This window comes from Squalius cephalus, assembly GCF_949319135.1.
Source record: "Squalius cephalus genome assembly, chromosome: 21".
NCBI classification, from domain to species: Eukaryota; Metazoa; Chordata; class Actinopteri; order Cypriniformes; family Leuciscidae; genus Squalius; species Squalius cephalus.
Window position 1 is genome coordinate 18,285,075 of NC_137142.1, and position 14,896 is coordinate 18,299,970.

Here is a 14,896-nt window from a genome sequence, read left to right on the forward strand (position 1 = left end):
GCTCTGTTCTGACTCACTGAAGTAGTGACTGACTGACAGACAGGATGACCAGCCAATCAGAGATCAGACTCTTTAGCTGCAGGTTATAGATGTCATTTATTAGTGATTAAAAACATATATTTTAAGTGTTTCACCTAGTCCCTTGATGTGACGGACAGTCACCCAGCTAGAACCATCCAAACGCATCTCCCTGTTCAAACTGCCGTCTATGTAAATGAGGGCGAGGCCTCATTGCATTAGCGGTTCAGTTAGCGTGAGAGCATTAGCGGTGGAAATCAGACGTGCTCTCTCCGCAGCAAAGCGCTTTTTCCTCCTGATTGATCTGTATTATGTATCGTGGCCTTGAGTGGGATCCTGACTTAGTAGACTGTGTGTGTGTGTGTGTGTGTAAGTGAGAGAGAGTGGGATTCTGGCTCGACACTAGTATAAACGGTAAAGGGATCCGCAAGCGGCTGTCTCCTCTTTCTTCTCCTCACAGACCTGTCGGCGAAACACGACTCCGGCTGGATTTGGGAATGAGACGAGACGGAGGGAGGGCAGCTTATCTGATACTTTCCAAAAAAAGCCCCCCCCCCCACTTCTCTCACACACACACACACACACACACACACACACACACACACACACACGAAAGACATAGACGTACACAAACACACATTTCAAACACACATTTATTCTCGTGTACACACACACACACACACACACACACACACACACACGTGCTTTAATTTCTCCATGTGGAGTGTGTGAAGCCGCACATCTGGCTGCGCTATAGGGGCTCTCTGTCTTCTCTGGGCTCTGGGTAGAGGAGTCAAGTTCCTCACTGTTTCCTCAAAGATCTGGTTACTCAGAGGGCAAAGAGAAAGAGAGAAGGAAAGAGTGAGAAAAACAAAGTTTGAGAGAGAAAGTTTGGGGAATGGAGAAGAGTAACATAATATTGAATTTGAGGAATAGCCGAGGAATAGCAGTGTCTGGATGGAAGGCCTCTGCTATTCTAGTTCCCTGGAGATTCTGCCTGTGGTTTTATGATTCAACAGGCAGGTCTTTCGGGAAAAGAGGAAAAAGAATGACGGAGGGTGAAAATAAGGTGGAGAATGTAGCCTAGGGCGACGGATGGAAGGAAGGGATAGCGAAGCATGTGATTAGATGAAAGATGGAGCTGTCAGTTACTTGCTCAAGCTGACTGTTGTGGAGTAGCTGTAACGGAGTAGCGCCCCCCTCAGGAGCACTGTAGGCACTGCACGATATGATAATAGGTTTTTTTTTAATTCAGACAATTTTTATTCAACATCATGTCAACTTATTGTCTTCTGTGGAATACAAAAGAAGAAATTCTGAAGTATTGTACTAGCTCTTTTCAATTACAATCAATGGGGAAGGATGCTTACAAAGATGCAAACCACGATTCAAAGCAGTTCAGTTTTAAATTCATATAACTAAAATTTTATCTAATCATTGAAAAAAAGTATAACTAATTTATTAACTCTATTAACATCTGATTATGTAAAATATTATTCTTATTTGTCATATTATTCTATATTATTTTGCTATTTTATATGCGTGTTAACACTCAAATATCAGATGATTTTCATTAGGTGTTGAGTATTTCTGTGCTATGAGCAGTTTGGTGCTTGTGTCTTTTAAAGAGTGAAAAACTGAATCAATAAGCTAGTGCAGATGTCAGAGTCCTCATTAAGCTCTGTATCCTCTGGACATTGCACAGTTTTGACTGGCCATCTGTTTAATAACTGAAGTGCTGGTTATTCTATCTGTCCCTCAGATGCTCTTTTAGACTGAGTGGACTGGAAAAAAAGTCTTCCCATATTCCCAAAAAGCTCAAGGCCTAATAAATGCTCATTTCAGAACAGATGGAGCTGATATCAACACTGTTATTCTGAGAGTCTTCATTTAAGTGTTTTAATGATATGTTTGTTATAGGTGGTGGAGCTGATCTCCAGTGCTATCGGAGATGTGGTGCAAGGAATCTATCACGAGAGCTCCAGTTCTGCAGAGGTACGACATCCAGCCCACTGCACTTACCACATATAGCCACCAGGGGCACAATATGGGACACTAGCTAACTACTTTGTGTGATCTTTGTGACGACTGCTGAAAATTGATTTTATATTGTAATAATATTTCAAATTATTACTGTTTTTTAAAATCATATTAATGCAACCGTGTTGAGCATAAAATACTTAATTCAAAAGCATAAAGAAATCTTACGAACCCCCAAACTTTTCAACGGTAATGTGCCTGTTTATGAAACATCATGTTTTATTATATTCCGGCTGTGTTGCCTATTATATATAAGCAAGCACTCAAAGCTTCTGTGGTTTATTGCTTTAACATACATGTGCTTTCTATGTGATGTAATATCTTTCATTGCTAAGCTTTGTTTTTCACATAAATGAATTATAATTGAGTTACAGAGGAATCTTTTTAGTGTTTAATGTTTTATATTCAAAGCTTTTAAAACAGCTAATGACTGGACATGCAAAACATCTCCAAGCAGAGCGAAACACAGGCTGACTTAAAACATCTGCAAACCACTAGTAAATAATGAATGACGAAGTTTCCTGTGCGAGGCGAGAAAGAGGAAAAGTGATGGAGAGGACCGCGTTTATGCGAGAGAAACGCAACAAGGGAGGGAGAGAGAGATTCAAGTTTCTTTTACCCTTTTTAGAGGAGACGTTTCCGAGCAGATGTTTGCATCAACTTTCCTTCCTTCGGTTACACCCCCTCCCCCCAACCATACCATCAGTTTTTATTTTTTTACTCTCTCATTTTTTTAAGTTGCATCCTTAAGTTTTCCTGCAACATTGTTTGTTTGGGAATTGCTTGTTTCGGAAGATTCCTTCTGGTTGTGGTCTTCGAAGGATTGTTTAATGATATACACTCACCTAAAGGATTATTGGGAACACCTGTTCAATTTCTCATTAATGCAATTATCTAATCAACCAATCACATGGCAGTTGCTTCAATGCATTTAGGGGTGTGGTCCTGGTCAAGACAATCTCCTGAACTCCAAACTGAATGTCAGAATGGGAAAGAAAGGTGATTTAAGCAATTTTGAGCGTGGCATGGTTGTTGGTGCCAGACGGGCCGGTCTGAGTATTTCACAATCTGCTCAGTTACTGGGATTTTCACGCACAACCATTTCTAGGGTTTACAAAGAATGGTGTGAAAAGGGAAAAACATCCAGTATGCGGCAATCCTGTGGGCGAAAATGCCTTGTTGATGCTAGAGGTCAGAGGAGAATGGGCCGACTGATTCAAGCTGATAGAAGAGCAACTTTGACTGAAATAACCACTCGTTACAACCGAGGTATGCAGCAAAGCATTTGTGAAGCCACAACACGCACAACCTTGAGGCGGATGGGCTACAACAGCAGAAGACCCCACCGGGTACCACTCATCTCCACTACAAATAGGAAAAAGAGGCTACAATTTGCACGAGCTCACCAAAATTGGACAGTTGAAGACTGGAAAAATGTTGCCTGGTCTGATGAGTCTCGATTTCTGTTGAGACATTCAGATGGTAGAGTCAGAATTTGGCGTAAACAGAATGAGAACATGGATCCATCATGCCTTGTTACCACTGTGCAGGCTGGTGGTGGTGGTGTAATGGTGTGGGGGATGTTTTCTTGGCACACTTTAGGCCCCTTAGTGCCAATTGGGCATCGTTTAAATGCCATGGCCTACCTGAGCATTGTTTCTGACCATGTCCATCCCTTTATGACCACCATGTACCCATCTTCTGATGGCTACTTCCAGCAGGATAATGCACCATGTCACAAAGCTTGAATCATTACAAATTGGTTTCTTGAACATGACAATGAGTTCACTGTACTAAAATGGCCCCCACAGTCACCAGATCTCAACCCAATAGAGCATCTTTGGGATGTGGTGGAACGGGAGCTTCGTGCCCTGGATGTGCATCCCACAAATCTCCATCAACTGCAAGATGCTATCTTATCAATATGGGCCAACATTTCTAAAGAATGCTTTCAGCACCTTGTTGAATCAATGCCACGTAGAATTAAGGCAGTTCTGAAGGCGAAATGGGGTCAAACACAGTATTAGTATGGTGTTCCTAATAATCCTTTAGGTGTGTGTATTCTAGCTCTCCACATCCTCTCGACAAACAACACAGCTCAAAAGTTTGAGGTCGATAAGATTATTTAAAATATTTTTGAAAGAAGTCTCTTATGTTCACATAGGCTGCATTTATTTGATAAAAAATAAAGACATTAATTTTGTGAAGAAGTATTACAATTTAAAAGAACAATTGTTTTCTATTTTAATGTTTTTTACAATGTAATTTATTCCTATGATGCAAAGCTGAATTTTACTCCAGTCTTCAGTGTCACATGATCCTCAGAAATCATTCTAATATGATGATTTGATGCTCAAGAAACATCTATTATTATTATTATTATCAATGTTGAAATCAAAAGCACAGCATTTATTTAAAATAAAAATATTTTGTAACATCATTAATGTCTTTACTGTAGGCTACATCACAGTAAATATAAAACATTAATGCTTATGTGATTGACTTTTTCTGTATTCTGAAGGAGGGCAATCTAACACTTGCTTCCTGGGAAGACCAGACATTCCTGTCCCATGGTGCTTTGCTTGCCAAGAGTTGTCAAGCTGCGATGAAGCTGGCCAGACACGGTACCGAGGCTCAGAATTTGGCTTTTCAGTACGGAAAACACCTCACTCTCGGACACAAGGTGTGTATGCACAGTCGCGCAAGTGCATTGTGGGCACAAGCTGTTTCTCTATACCCTCTGTCTGCGTGTGTTTCATTCTCCTGTTTTCTCTTTAGACTGTACACACAGTGTTTCATAACAGTCATGGATATATGTGTGTGTTTTGTAGCTAAACTCTGATCTACAGCCGTTCGTGAAGAGCGAGTCAGAGCCAGCTGTGTTTAGTTTGGATTCGGCTCCTGTTGTCTTCCACAGACAGATCATAGGACCTGAGAGATGGCGGAACCAGCTAAAACAGGTACCAGACAACCACATCAAAATGGTAGAAGCCGGCACGCTAACACACTTGTAGCAAAGCGAAAGCTGTGAAATGGCATCTCAATGAGATAACATGCTGAAAAAAGTAATAGAAAATACAACATATACTACCGTTCAAAAATTGTGGGTCAGTACGATTTTTTTTAAAGGAAATAAAGGACAAGTTAAATTGATCAACAGTTACAGTAAAGGCATTTATAATGTTAGAAAAAGTTAAATGTTTAAATATATGCTGTTCTTTTGAACTTTATATTTATCATAGAATCCTGACATTTTTTTTTAATCACTGTTTCCACAAAAATTAAGCAGCACTTTTCAACATTGATAGTACGGGGAATAATTTTTTTATTTTTTTTTGAAAATTAGCATATTAGAATGATTTCTGAAGAATCATGTGACACTGAAGACTGGAGTAATTATGCAAAAATTCAGCTTTGCCACCATAGGGATAAATTTGGTTTTAAATTTGTTAAAATAGAAAACAGTTATTTTAAATAGTAATAATATTTCACAATATTTACTGTTTTTACTGTATTTTTGACCAAATAAATGCAGCCTGGGTGCGCATAAGTGACCTTACTGACACAAACTTTTGAATGGTAACAGTTCATGGAGTGTATTCACATTACAGTGGTGGAAAAAGTTGTGTGAGATGGCATTTATTGAGCTATGTGATGTCTCAATGCAGCTAGCAGACAGTCAAGCCAATTTTACTGGAGTATAATTGATATTGTATTTGTATTTGTCATTAATAGAAGTGATTCAATAAGATTTTTAGCCTCTAGACTGGTGGCAAACACCATTACGGTTCAGATTTCATTGTGTCAGCATGACGTTCTCTGGATTCACATTTTTCTCTCTTCATTTCAGGCCCAGAATATGGCTAGACAGATTGATTACACAAAGGTGAGCAACTCCTATTTTTTGATTAAGGGAGAGGGAAAACAAAGTAACGGCAGCCTCATTCTAGCATCTTCTTATTCAGAGATCTTGTGTTCATGGGTTTTACTGTATAAACCACTAAATCATTTGATTATTTTCATTCAGCCAATGAATAAGTGAGATTGTCTATCGAATTCAAGAGAAATCAATCCTCCTGGTCAAACCACTAATCAATGAATCCAGCCACAATACTTCTGATGAAACATTCATACAGATATGATACAGATCGACTTCCCAGGAGTCAGTCATGAAATCATTCCCAGGCTCACAACGTGTGTCAGTGTTTACAAACAAACAAAAAGAGAAGTTAATTAATATCCAATTAATAAAAATGAACCAAAAATTGAAGTTGTTCATGCTTATTTAATTATACATTTAAGATAGCGAAACCTGAAATTACCTATTAATGTGACAACCAATGGTTCCAATTGATACCAATTGATAAACATACTAAATAATATCTTGATGAACGTCTAAGATGCAAAATAAAAAAGAAAAAGTTAGATTTCGGGTTAGGGGGTTGAAAACAAACATCATTAGCACAGCATAAAAATAATAGAAGTCAATGGAAAGGCTGCAACAGGATATCAAAACCAAGTTAAAGAATGTAATGAAATATTTAAATTGGAAGTAAAAGTTTAAGAATCGGTCATTGAAAGCGCATGTTGATCGACCGATGCTGTGAATATTGGTGGTTCTGAGGAGGTGTTTGTTCTCTGTAACTGATAGCAAGTTCAGAAATTTGATTTCCAAAGTCAGAAGGAGAAGCCGGACAGAAAGAAAGAAGGGGAGAAAGATAGAGGCAGAGATGAGGTGGGGAGGGGGCAGGAAGAGGAGGAGGAGGGCACAAGCAGCTCGGGTCGCCGTAGAAACACGATATTAGGAGATAGAGTGGCAGGTTTATTTGTAGAGGAGACAGAGAGACGGTTTGACAGCAACATCACACGAGATTCTCCTTCAACAGGACACAGACAGACACATCACACCCACACACACACATCACATATCTCTGTTATCAGCACATAAATGCTACATTAATCTCTCCAGTATTCGCTCTGATTGTTTTTTTTTTTGGTGTAAAAGTGTGTCTTGGGTGGGTCATGACTCATGAGGTCTGTCAAACTGAAAATATGAAAGTTTTTTAGTACATTAGTCAAAGTGAACTGTAGCCATACAAACAACGGTGAGAAATCGGTCGGCAGTTGATGTTATCATCTGTCTCTCTCCGTCTCCCTCTCGCTCACTCACGTTGGTTGAAAGCAGGTCCCTTCTGCTGTTTTTAACTCTAAGCCCCCAGAACAACACATCCCAGAATTCATTTGGTAAAATAGCCTCCAGTAAAACATGTTTATAGAGAGCAGAGGAGAACAACAAGACCATTTGAGTGAGGGAGAGAGTAGAGTAATCTGGCTTTAAATGTAATTTAATATATATTAGAGAGCATTAGAGACTTTTGTCAAACTTTTCAAACTTACAGACCTCAAACTTTTGAACAGTATATTATTTTTAATGTATTATATTTGTTAACATTAGTTTATGCATTAGGGAACTAACACTGAACAAATAAATATATTATTGCTCAGTTAATTTATGTTCTGAATTTTTTATTTTTTTTTGCTGCTTGTTCAAATTGCTTAATTACAAACAACACAATTAATTTTGTCCTGACTTAATTTGATCATGTTCAATCCACTTAAATATATGTAAAATTGAAGTTTACTTAATCCGTTTGAGTGCTTGTTAGTTCACAGCATGCTTTGCATATGGCTGAATGAATCAAGAGAGAGTAAATGTTGTAATTACGTGTTATTTTATGTTTTTGCATTTAAGAGTGTGTGCTATTGTTTGCTAAAAGTTTAACTAGTTAGTACAGTCTTACAATTCAGTTGTGTGACAGTAAAATGTATGAAGATTAATGAATATATTAAATTGAATGCCAATGTAGATGTCTAATGCTGTCCAATCTAGATGTACAAAATAAAATCAGTGTATACTACATTAATGTTAATTCATACAATTAGAATTTTTTACAATTTGAAAATTTAACCAAGATTAATAAAAGCTGTAAAAGTATTGTTCATTGTTAGTTCATGATACCAAACACATTAATGTTTACAAACTGACCCTTATTATAAAGTGTTACTATCATTTGTTTTGCAAGTAAATCCCGTTAATCTGTAGAAATTATCATTATTTGAATTCCTTGCCTTTAAATTCAGTTCAGTTCATTTTAGTTTTAGTTTGATTAGTTTCATGGAGTGATATTTAAATTTCTCCTCATTCTTGCGTGTTCTGCAGCTCCGGAGCCTGATAAAGATGGAAAGAGGCGTGAGCCAGGCGCTTGACCTGTGCAGTTACCATGGCAACAAGGCCTTAGAGGCCATGAAGTGCTTCCCACCCTCAGAGGCTCGGTCGGCGCTGGAAAACATGGCCTGTGCGGTCACCAAGTTCTAAAGATGGTTTCAGTCTGGATGCATATATGAATCCAATTCAGTTTGATGCTCTTGATTAATGCTGAAACATGAGCCCACCTGGAGTTTTCACTTTTTTTGGTGCTTTTTAAAGAGGACTTCCTTTGGAATGTTTGCGGTTCTGACCTGCTCCACAGATGATGATGATGATGTTTATGTAGTAATGACGAGTGTTGATTACTGGACTCATACACACTCTATGCATTTGGTCGCCAAATCAGCTTTATCTTTTAAAATAAAATGAGATGTCTTTTTGAAAGAAAAAAAAAATCAATATGTATTGTCTCTCTTTATTCTAAAATTCTAAAGGTCAATATTTCTATACAGAACGTTAAAAAAGACAAACAAACAAACATCATTAATATATGACTGTAAGAAATGATCATAGAGAAACTTATTAGTATGATAGGGGGCGGCATTAACCAAAATGTTGGTCCGAAAACTGATGACTGTGTGTGTGTGTGTGTGTGTGTGTGTGTGTGTGTGTGTTGTGGGTGCCCGGGGTGCTCCAGCAGCAGTGTTGGCAGTAATAATTAATGAGGTGAGTGTGTGACCTGAGTGAATGGGCAGGAAATGCTGCAGTATTGATCAGCTCAGCGAGAGGGCTGGCGCCAGCTTGGGCAGCCTGCGGTTTCCCGGGTGACCACAGGGGGGACGACTAGGGTGTGAAGTGAGGCGTAGGGGAGTGACGGTCACCGCCGGCAGCCGCTGGACCACACATACACACTTGAAGGACAGAGAGGGAAGAGAAAAACATATATGCTGGAACATCAGTAGAGTTCCTTCCATGTCTCTCTCTGGCCTCAGATTTGTTGGCAGGATAGTACACTAAGTTTGCTCGGTAGGAGCGGGACAGCCCTCTGGTCATACATGAAAAATTCATTTTGGCCTCAAGCAGACCTGAGAAAACACGCAGTGAAAAACTGAAGAGAACAAGGACAGAAAGAAAGAACAAGCAACCCTTCCTGACACAACAACAACACCACCATGTCAGAGGCAAACTCTTGTGCTACCTCGTCCTGATCAGAGTTCGTTCAGACTATATTATTATAATTACTGTGTAAAACTAACAAAGTGTCGAAGAATGGTATGAAAAGTCTTGAAAGTTCTCTTAGTCTTTATTTCAAGGGAATTGCAGGGTTTGGGCCTCATTGAGATTGTACAAATCACATTTTAGTCGTGTGGAAGCTTGCTTCATTTAATCAGTCATGGCTAACGCTTAACAGATTGGAAGAAATCAATGTATTATTGAATTTTCTGCCAATTTTGATTATTCAGACATAAATGGCAGAAACAATACTGCTGGCCACTGCATGCCAGATCTTCAGTTGTGATAATCGAGCTCTGGCTAATGTCTTTAAATGAATTTGCGTATTTGATAAAAATATCTGGGTAACACTTTATGAGGTCACACTTTTTTCTATTTTTACAGCATTAATTAACCTTTGTTAATAAAAAAAATGAAAGTTAGTTTGAACTAATGTTGACAGATAGAACTTTTGATCTTAAATTATATTACTAAATGTTGAGATTAACATTAGCTAAGATTAATAAATACTGAAGTATTGTTCATCGTCAGCTCATGTTAACTACTGTAGTTGACAAATGTTAACAAATGAAACTTTACTGTAAAGTGTTACCAATATCTGGATTAAGTTGTCTAATATTACTGCATGTTCTTGTGTTCATTGGAAAGGGCAGATATACAGTATATCGATACTCGAAACCATGATCAGCAATGCAGCGATTGGCTGGTGTCAAACAGCAACGTAATGACATCATATATAAAAAAAAGGAAACAGCCAAGCAGGCAAAATGACATAAAAGATCTAATACATAAATGAAATGTGTAAATGGTTAAAAGTATAGTGGGAAACCAAGCCCAAAGTTGCTTATAATAAGTAGACTTGGCAACACTGCCATGCTTGTTTTGTGAAACTGATAGACGCTTCTCAGATTCCTCAGGTGGTTGTTGTTTTTTAAACTGAAGTGAAATTTCTGCTCCACTAGCAGGGTTGCCAGATCTGAAAGAAACAAAACCAGAAACACCCTGATTCAAAACTAGCACAAATACCAAAACTCAAAATATGTCAATCCCATAGCTAAAATATATTTAAAATACAGTCACTGTTATGCATTACAAACAAGTTTCAACTCAAATCACTATACAGTAATATATAAACAGTCTGCCATCTTACCTTAAGATTCTTATATTTTTAAGATCTTGTTCTTGGTCATTTTCATAGATTTCTGCACACTGGCTCCTTCAATCATTCATTTTTATTTATATTCAGTCATTGGTTTATCAGTCAAATACAATTTATAATATATGTCAAACCTTTGACCCACAGGGGAAAAAACAAATCGCTGCAACAGTTTCAAAAGTAGCCCAATTCCGCAGGAAAAACCGATAGTCCCACCCCAAATCTCACGTCATTGGTTCAGCTGTTACTGGTCAGAATGCTCAATTGATAGCGCCAGTGTTTACATTTTTTAGAGAATCAACATAAGTTTTTTTTTAGGCTAGTTCTTTCTTTATTTCTTCTAGTTTTTTATTTATTTTATTTAGTTCAGCATTTAGTTGTTTATTTAGGGTTAATCCTAATTTTTGTACGGACAATCACCACTTCACATAATATTTTTTATTTTTAGAAAATTTACAGCCATTTGGTATTTTGGACATTTATTTTCTTAAAAACAAACAAAAAAACCTGTGTGTGTTTTATGGGGTCAGACGGCGGCCTAACGAAAGTCAGACATAGACACAGACTTGCAGTGTGATTTTATGGCCGTCAGTATCATCATCCTGGTAACCTGATACTGTCTCTGTTTTTGCGCATGAAAATGATTTTTGCGGTTTGGCGATTTGTGGCAATCCGAGCCCCTGATGACATGGTGGCTGGATTTGCACAGGTATAGCAAGCGAGAGAAAGAGAGAGAGAGAGAGAGAAGGATACCAGCTCAACTTCAGCAAAGCTCAAATCTATTACGACACTCATTTATTCCATACAGACACGTGACTCTCCGCCTCCTGTATGTGTTTGGGTCAGAGATGAGGAGCCTGGTCTGAGATCATTAGATTTGGTTTTCGTATATTGAAATGCTTGGTGTCAGGGACGGTTATGCCTCAGGGTGGACCACCGCTGTCACAGCTGTGGCCCCTTGGATGGAGTCCTGCCTGTATCGGACAGGTGTCTGATTGGGACTGACCTCCAAATGGAAGGTTGTCACGACAGATGCCCGCAACCCGGGTTGGGGAGCTCTGTTCGAGGCCAGACCGGTGTTCGGCTCCTGATCCAGCCTGGAGCAGCGCCTGCATATCAATGGCCTCGAAATAATGGCGGTTTTTCTGGCTCTCATAACCTGCCAGCCCTGCAGGGGCACCACATCCTGGTCTGTTCTAAAATTGCCTTCATAAATTGCCAAGGCGGCCTCAGGTCGTGGTCTCTTTACAGGATAGCGAGATGCCTCCTCCTATGGGCACAGTGCAACCTGGGCTCCTTGAGGGCAGTGCACGTGCCGGGCAGATTGAACCAAGGGGCTGACATGCTGTCCCGGGGTGGGGTGTCTCCAGGGGAATGGGGGCTCCACCCCCAATCGGTTCAGATGATCTGGGAGATCTTCAGGAGGGCAGAGGTAGACCTCTTCGCCTCAGAAGACAACTCTCATTGGCCAATTTTTTCTCAAGGGAACAGGACGCACTGGCCCAGGATTGGCCCAAAGCTCGCCTGTACGCCTTTCCCCTGATCGCTCTGCTCCCTCAGGTCATCAGGTGAATCAGGGAGACCAGATGCTCAGTTCTCTTGGTGGCTCCACTCTGGCGAAACCAGTCGTGCTCCCTGAGCTGATCGTGGACGATTCCGCTGAGGAAAGACCTTCTCTCTCAGGTGAGAGGGTCCCTTTGGCATCCCCAACCCGAGTCGTGGAGCCTACATCTGTGGTCCCTCGACGGGAACCTCCGCAGCTCCCTGTGAGGGTCGCCAGCACGATAGCAGAGGCCAGAGCGTCATCTACAAGACGCCTCTATACCTTTTTAAGGGTTTGTCTTCTCCGACTGGTGTGTAGTCCGGAACTAAGACCCATCCGTTTTCAATGTGTCAGCCATTCTGTCCTTCTTACAAGAGCTGCTCGATAGGGGGCGTATCCCTTCCATGCTCAAGGTATATGTGACGCCCTTGTGGCCGGCCAGTCTGTAGGAAGGAATGACATTGTCTTCAAATTCTTGAGGGGAGCCAGGAGACATAACCCACCTCGCCCTTGTACTGTTCTGATCTGGGACCTGTCCACGATCCTTAGGGCCCACCGAGGCCCTCCGTTCGAGCTGCTCCAAGCGGCCAGATTGCGGCCCCTGTTGCTGAAGACAGCTGCTAGCTTTAGCGTCCGTCACACATGTGGGCGACATGCAGGCGCTCTGGGTGTTCTATATGGTATATTGTTCCCCTGTTTAGAAAGCGAACGCTCTGGTTACTAACTTAACCTCTGTTCCCTGAGATGATGGGAACGAGCATTGCGTACCCTGCCGTGCTATACAGCTGCACACGAGTTTGCGCCGCCACAGTCGAAAGATTCTGACATTATGCCATTCTTCACCGACTTATAGGCAGTCGGCTCTGCCCGTTAAGGCAGGCTGAAATGCCATAGGTTTATGCAGTGCACAAACGTGAACAAATCAGGCTTCAGTATACTGAGAAAACAGTGTTTCCCCAAAGAGTGTTTCACGCAATGCTCGTTCCCATTATCTCAAGGAATCGAGGTTACGTTAGTAACCGGAGCATTTCCTGTTCCTGTTGCATTCAAAAAACGTTATTGTGTGTTCTGTTAGTTGGCTGACATTAAGGAAAAACACCCTTTAAAAATATGAAATAACAAAAGAAAACAACAACAATAATAAAAAAAACATTCTACAGCCTATTTGAATGTAGGCTATTATAGGCATTTGCATGCATTTTTAATAGCCTATAAAAACAATGAACTGAACAGCACTTAACTCTTGTCTGCCAGTTTGATTTTATTTTCCTCTTGTTTATCCAACAGCTTATTATTTTAAAAACATAATGTAGTTTTTGAGGATAGAATGCATTTGAGAGTCTTTGAAGTAGCCTACTGCAGTTTTCAAATGTGTTCTTAACTTCTTATTGTAGTACTCTTCTTTATTTTGGCACTAAAGCAATAAAATATTCTTTCTCGATTTGACGGATGTGATTCTTTCTCTCATAAGATTAAAAAAAATTAGATGAGCGCATGCCAAAATGCGTCTTTAACGAGCAGCGCAAAACTCTCATTCACTGCGCGAGCGTCCCGTAGAACAGAGGCGCGAGCGTCATCGCATGAGCGCATGATGGATCAAACAGCCCAGAGCCCACATTACCTGAATAATGACCGGCGTCTCATCACACCCACATCTCAAAGAGCCACGGCTCCGTGACCGTGACTTAATGCAGACATCACTAATGCAGACATTAGTAATGCGCGTTACGGGACATTGGCCACATCGGGTGCAAACTGATGAGTGTCTGAGAACAGTCTCGGAGTGTGCCTTTGCGTGCGCGCACGAGGACAGCAGTGGACTTATTTCACCTCTTTGCTAGTGCGAAATGCTGTAGCATATATGTTGTTTTGTGGTTTGTTTGGGTTTGTAACAGTCAATGTAACCTACAACATCCATGGATAATGAATAAAGTTTAATTAGACCTTCTGGATGTTTGAATGGACGTTAATTCTTTCTTTTCTTTTTTTCCAATTTCAAGTATAGGCTACTTTATGGCATGATTGTTTTGCTTGTAGGAATATATAAAATAATAATTAAATAAATGCTTAAATTATATAATATGTGAGCTATTTATGGATGTTAAATCCATAAATATATATATATATATATATATATATATATATATATATATATATATATATATATATATATATATATATATATATATATTTATTAATTTACTTTATTTCAAAACATGTTGCAAATTTGCCATGCATTACTTGTCATATCCACTAGACGGCAGTCCCTTGTTAAACTGGCAGTAAACTGCAACATAAAGCGCTGAGTCTGGGACAATTCATTAATATAGTTCGCTAGTTGTATCATGGACAAGACTGAAACATTCACATAACCTATTTATGTTGCTGATTAAATTAAAATACGAGCTAACCTTATTTCGGGTTACAAGTTTATTCAGAATGCGTCTAAATAGGCTACATCATATTTTAGTCCTTTCAAACTCAAAAGAAAATTTCCTGAATGTTCTATATGTTTACATTTATTTTTGGGCAACATTTGGTTTCATAAAGAAAAAAAAAAACGTAATACCTGTGAGTCGAGTAATAATAGCTACTATGAAGATCTGCTTCTTCAAATATTTCCTTAGTAAATTACTATTCAGATGTAAAACCTTCTGTGAGGACAAAGTACACCCAAACAATTCGTGGTAGCCTATCG

The 14,896-nt window shown here is 39.6% G+C and overlaps 1 protein-coding gene across 1 annotated transcript in view; it reads left to right on the top strand.

Annotated features, from left to right (window-relative positions):
- Window positions 1–8,707, top strand: part of pdss2 (prenyl (decaprenyl) diphosphate synthase, subunit 2) — a 33,714-nt gene extending 25,007 nt beyond the window's left edge. The window contains exons 4-8 of the mRNA XM_079856291.1: window positions 1,939–2,013; window positions 4,580–4,741; window positions 4,890–5,018; window positions 5,909–5,944; window positions 8,279–8,707. Coding sequence (XP_079712417.1) covers window positions 1,939–2,013; window positions 4,580–4,741; window positions 4,890–5,018; window positions 5,909–5,944; window positions 8,279–8,434 — 558 coding nt within the window. The 3' untranslated portion in view covers window positions 8,435–8,707. The remainder of the gene's footprint in view (window positions 1–1,938; window positions 2,014–4,579; window positions 4,742–4,889; window positions 5,019–5,908; window positions 5,945–8,278) is intronic.
- The last annotated feature ends 6,189 nt before the right edge of the window (window positions 8,708–14,896 follow it).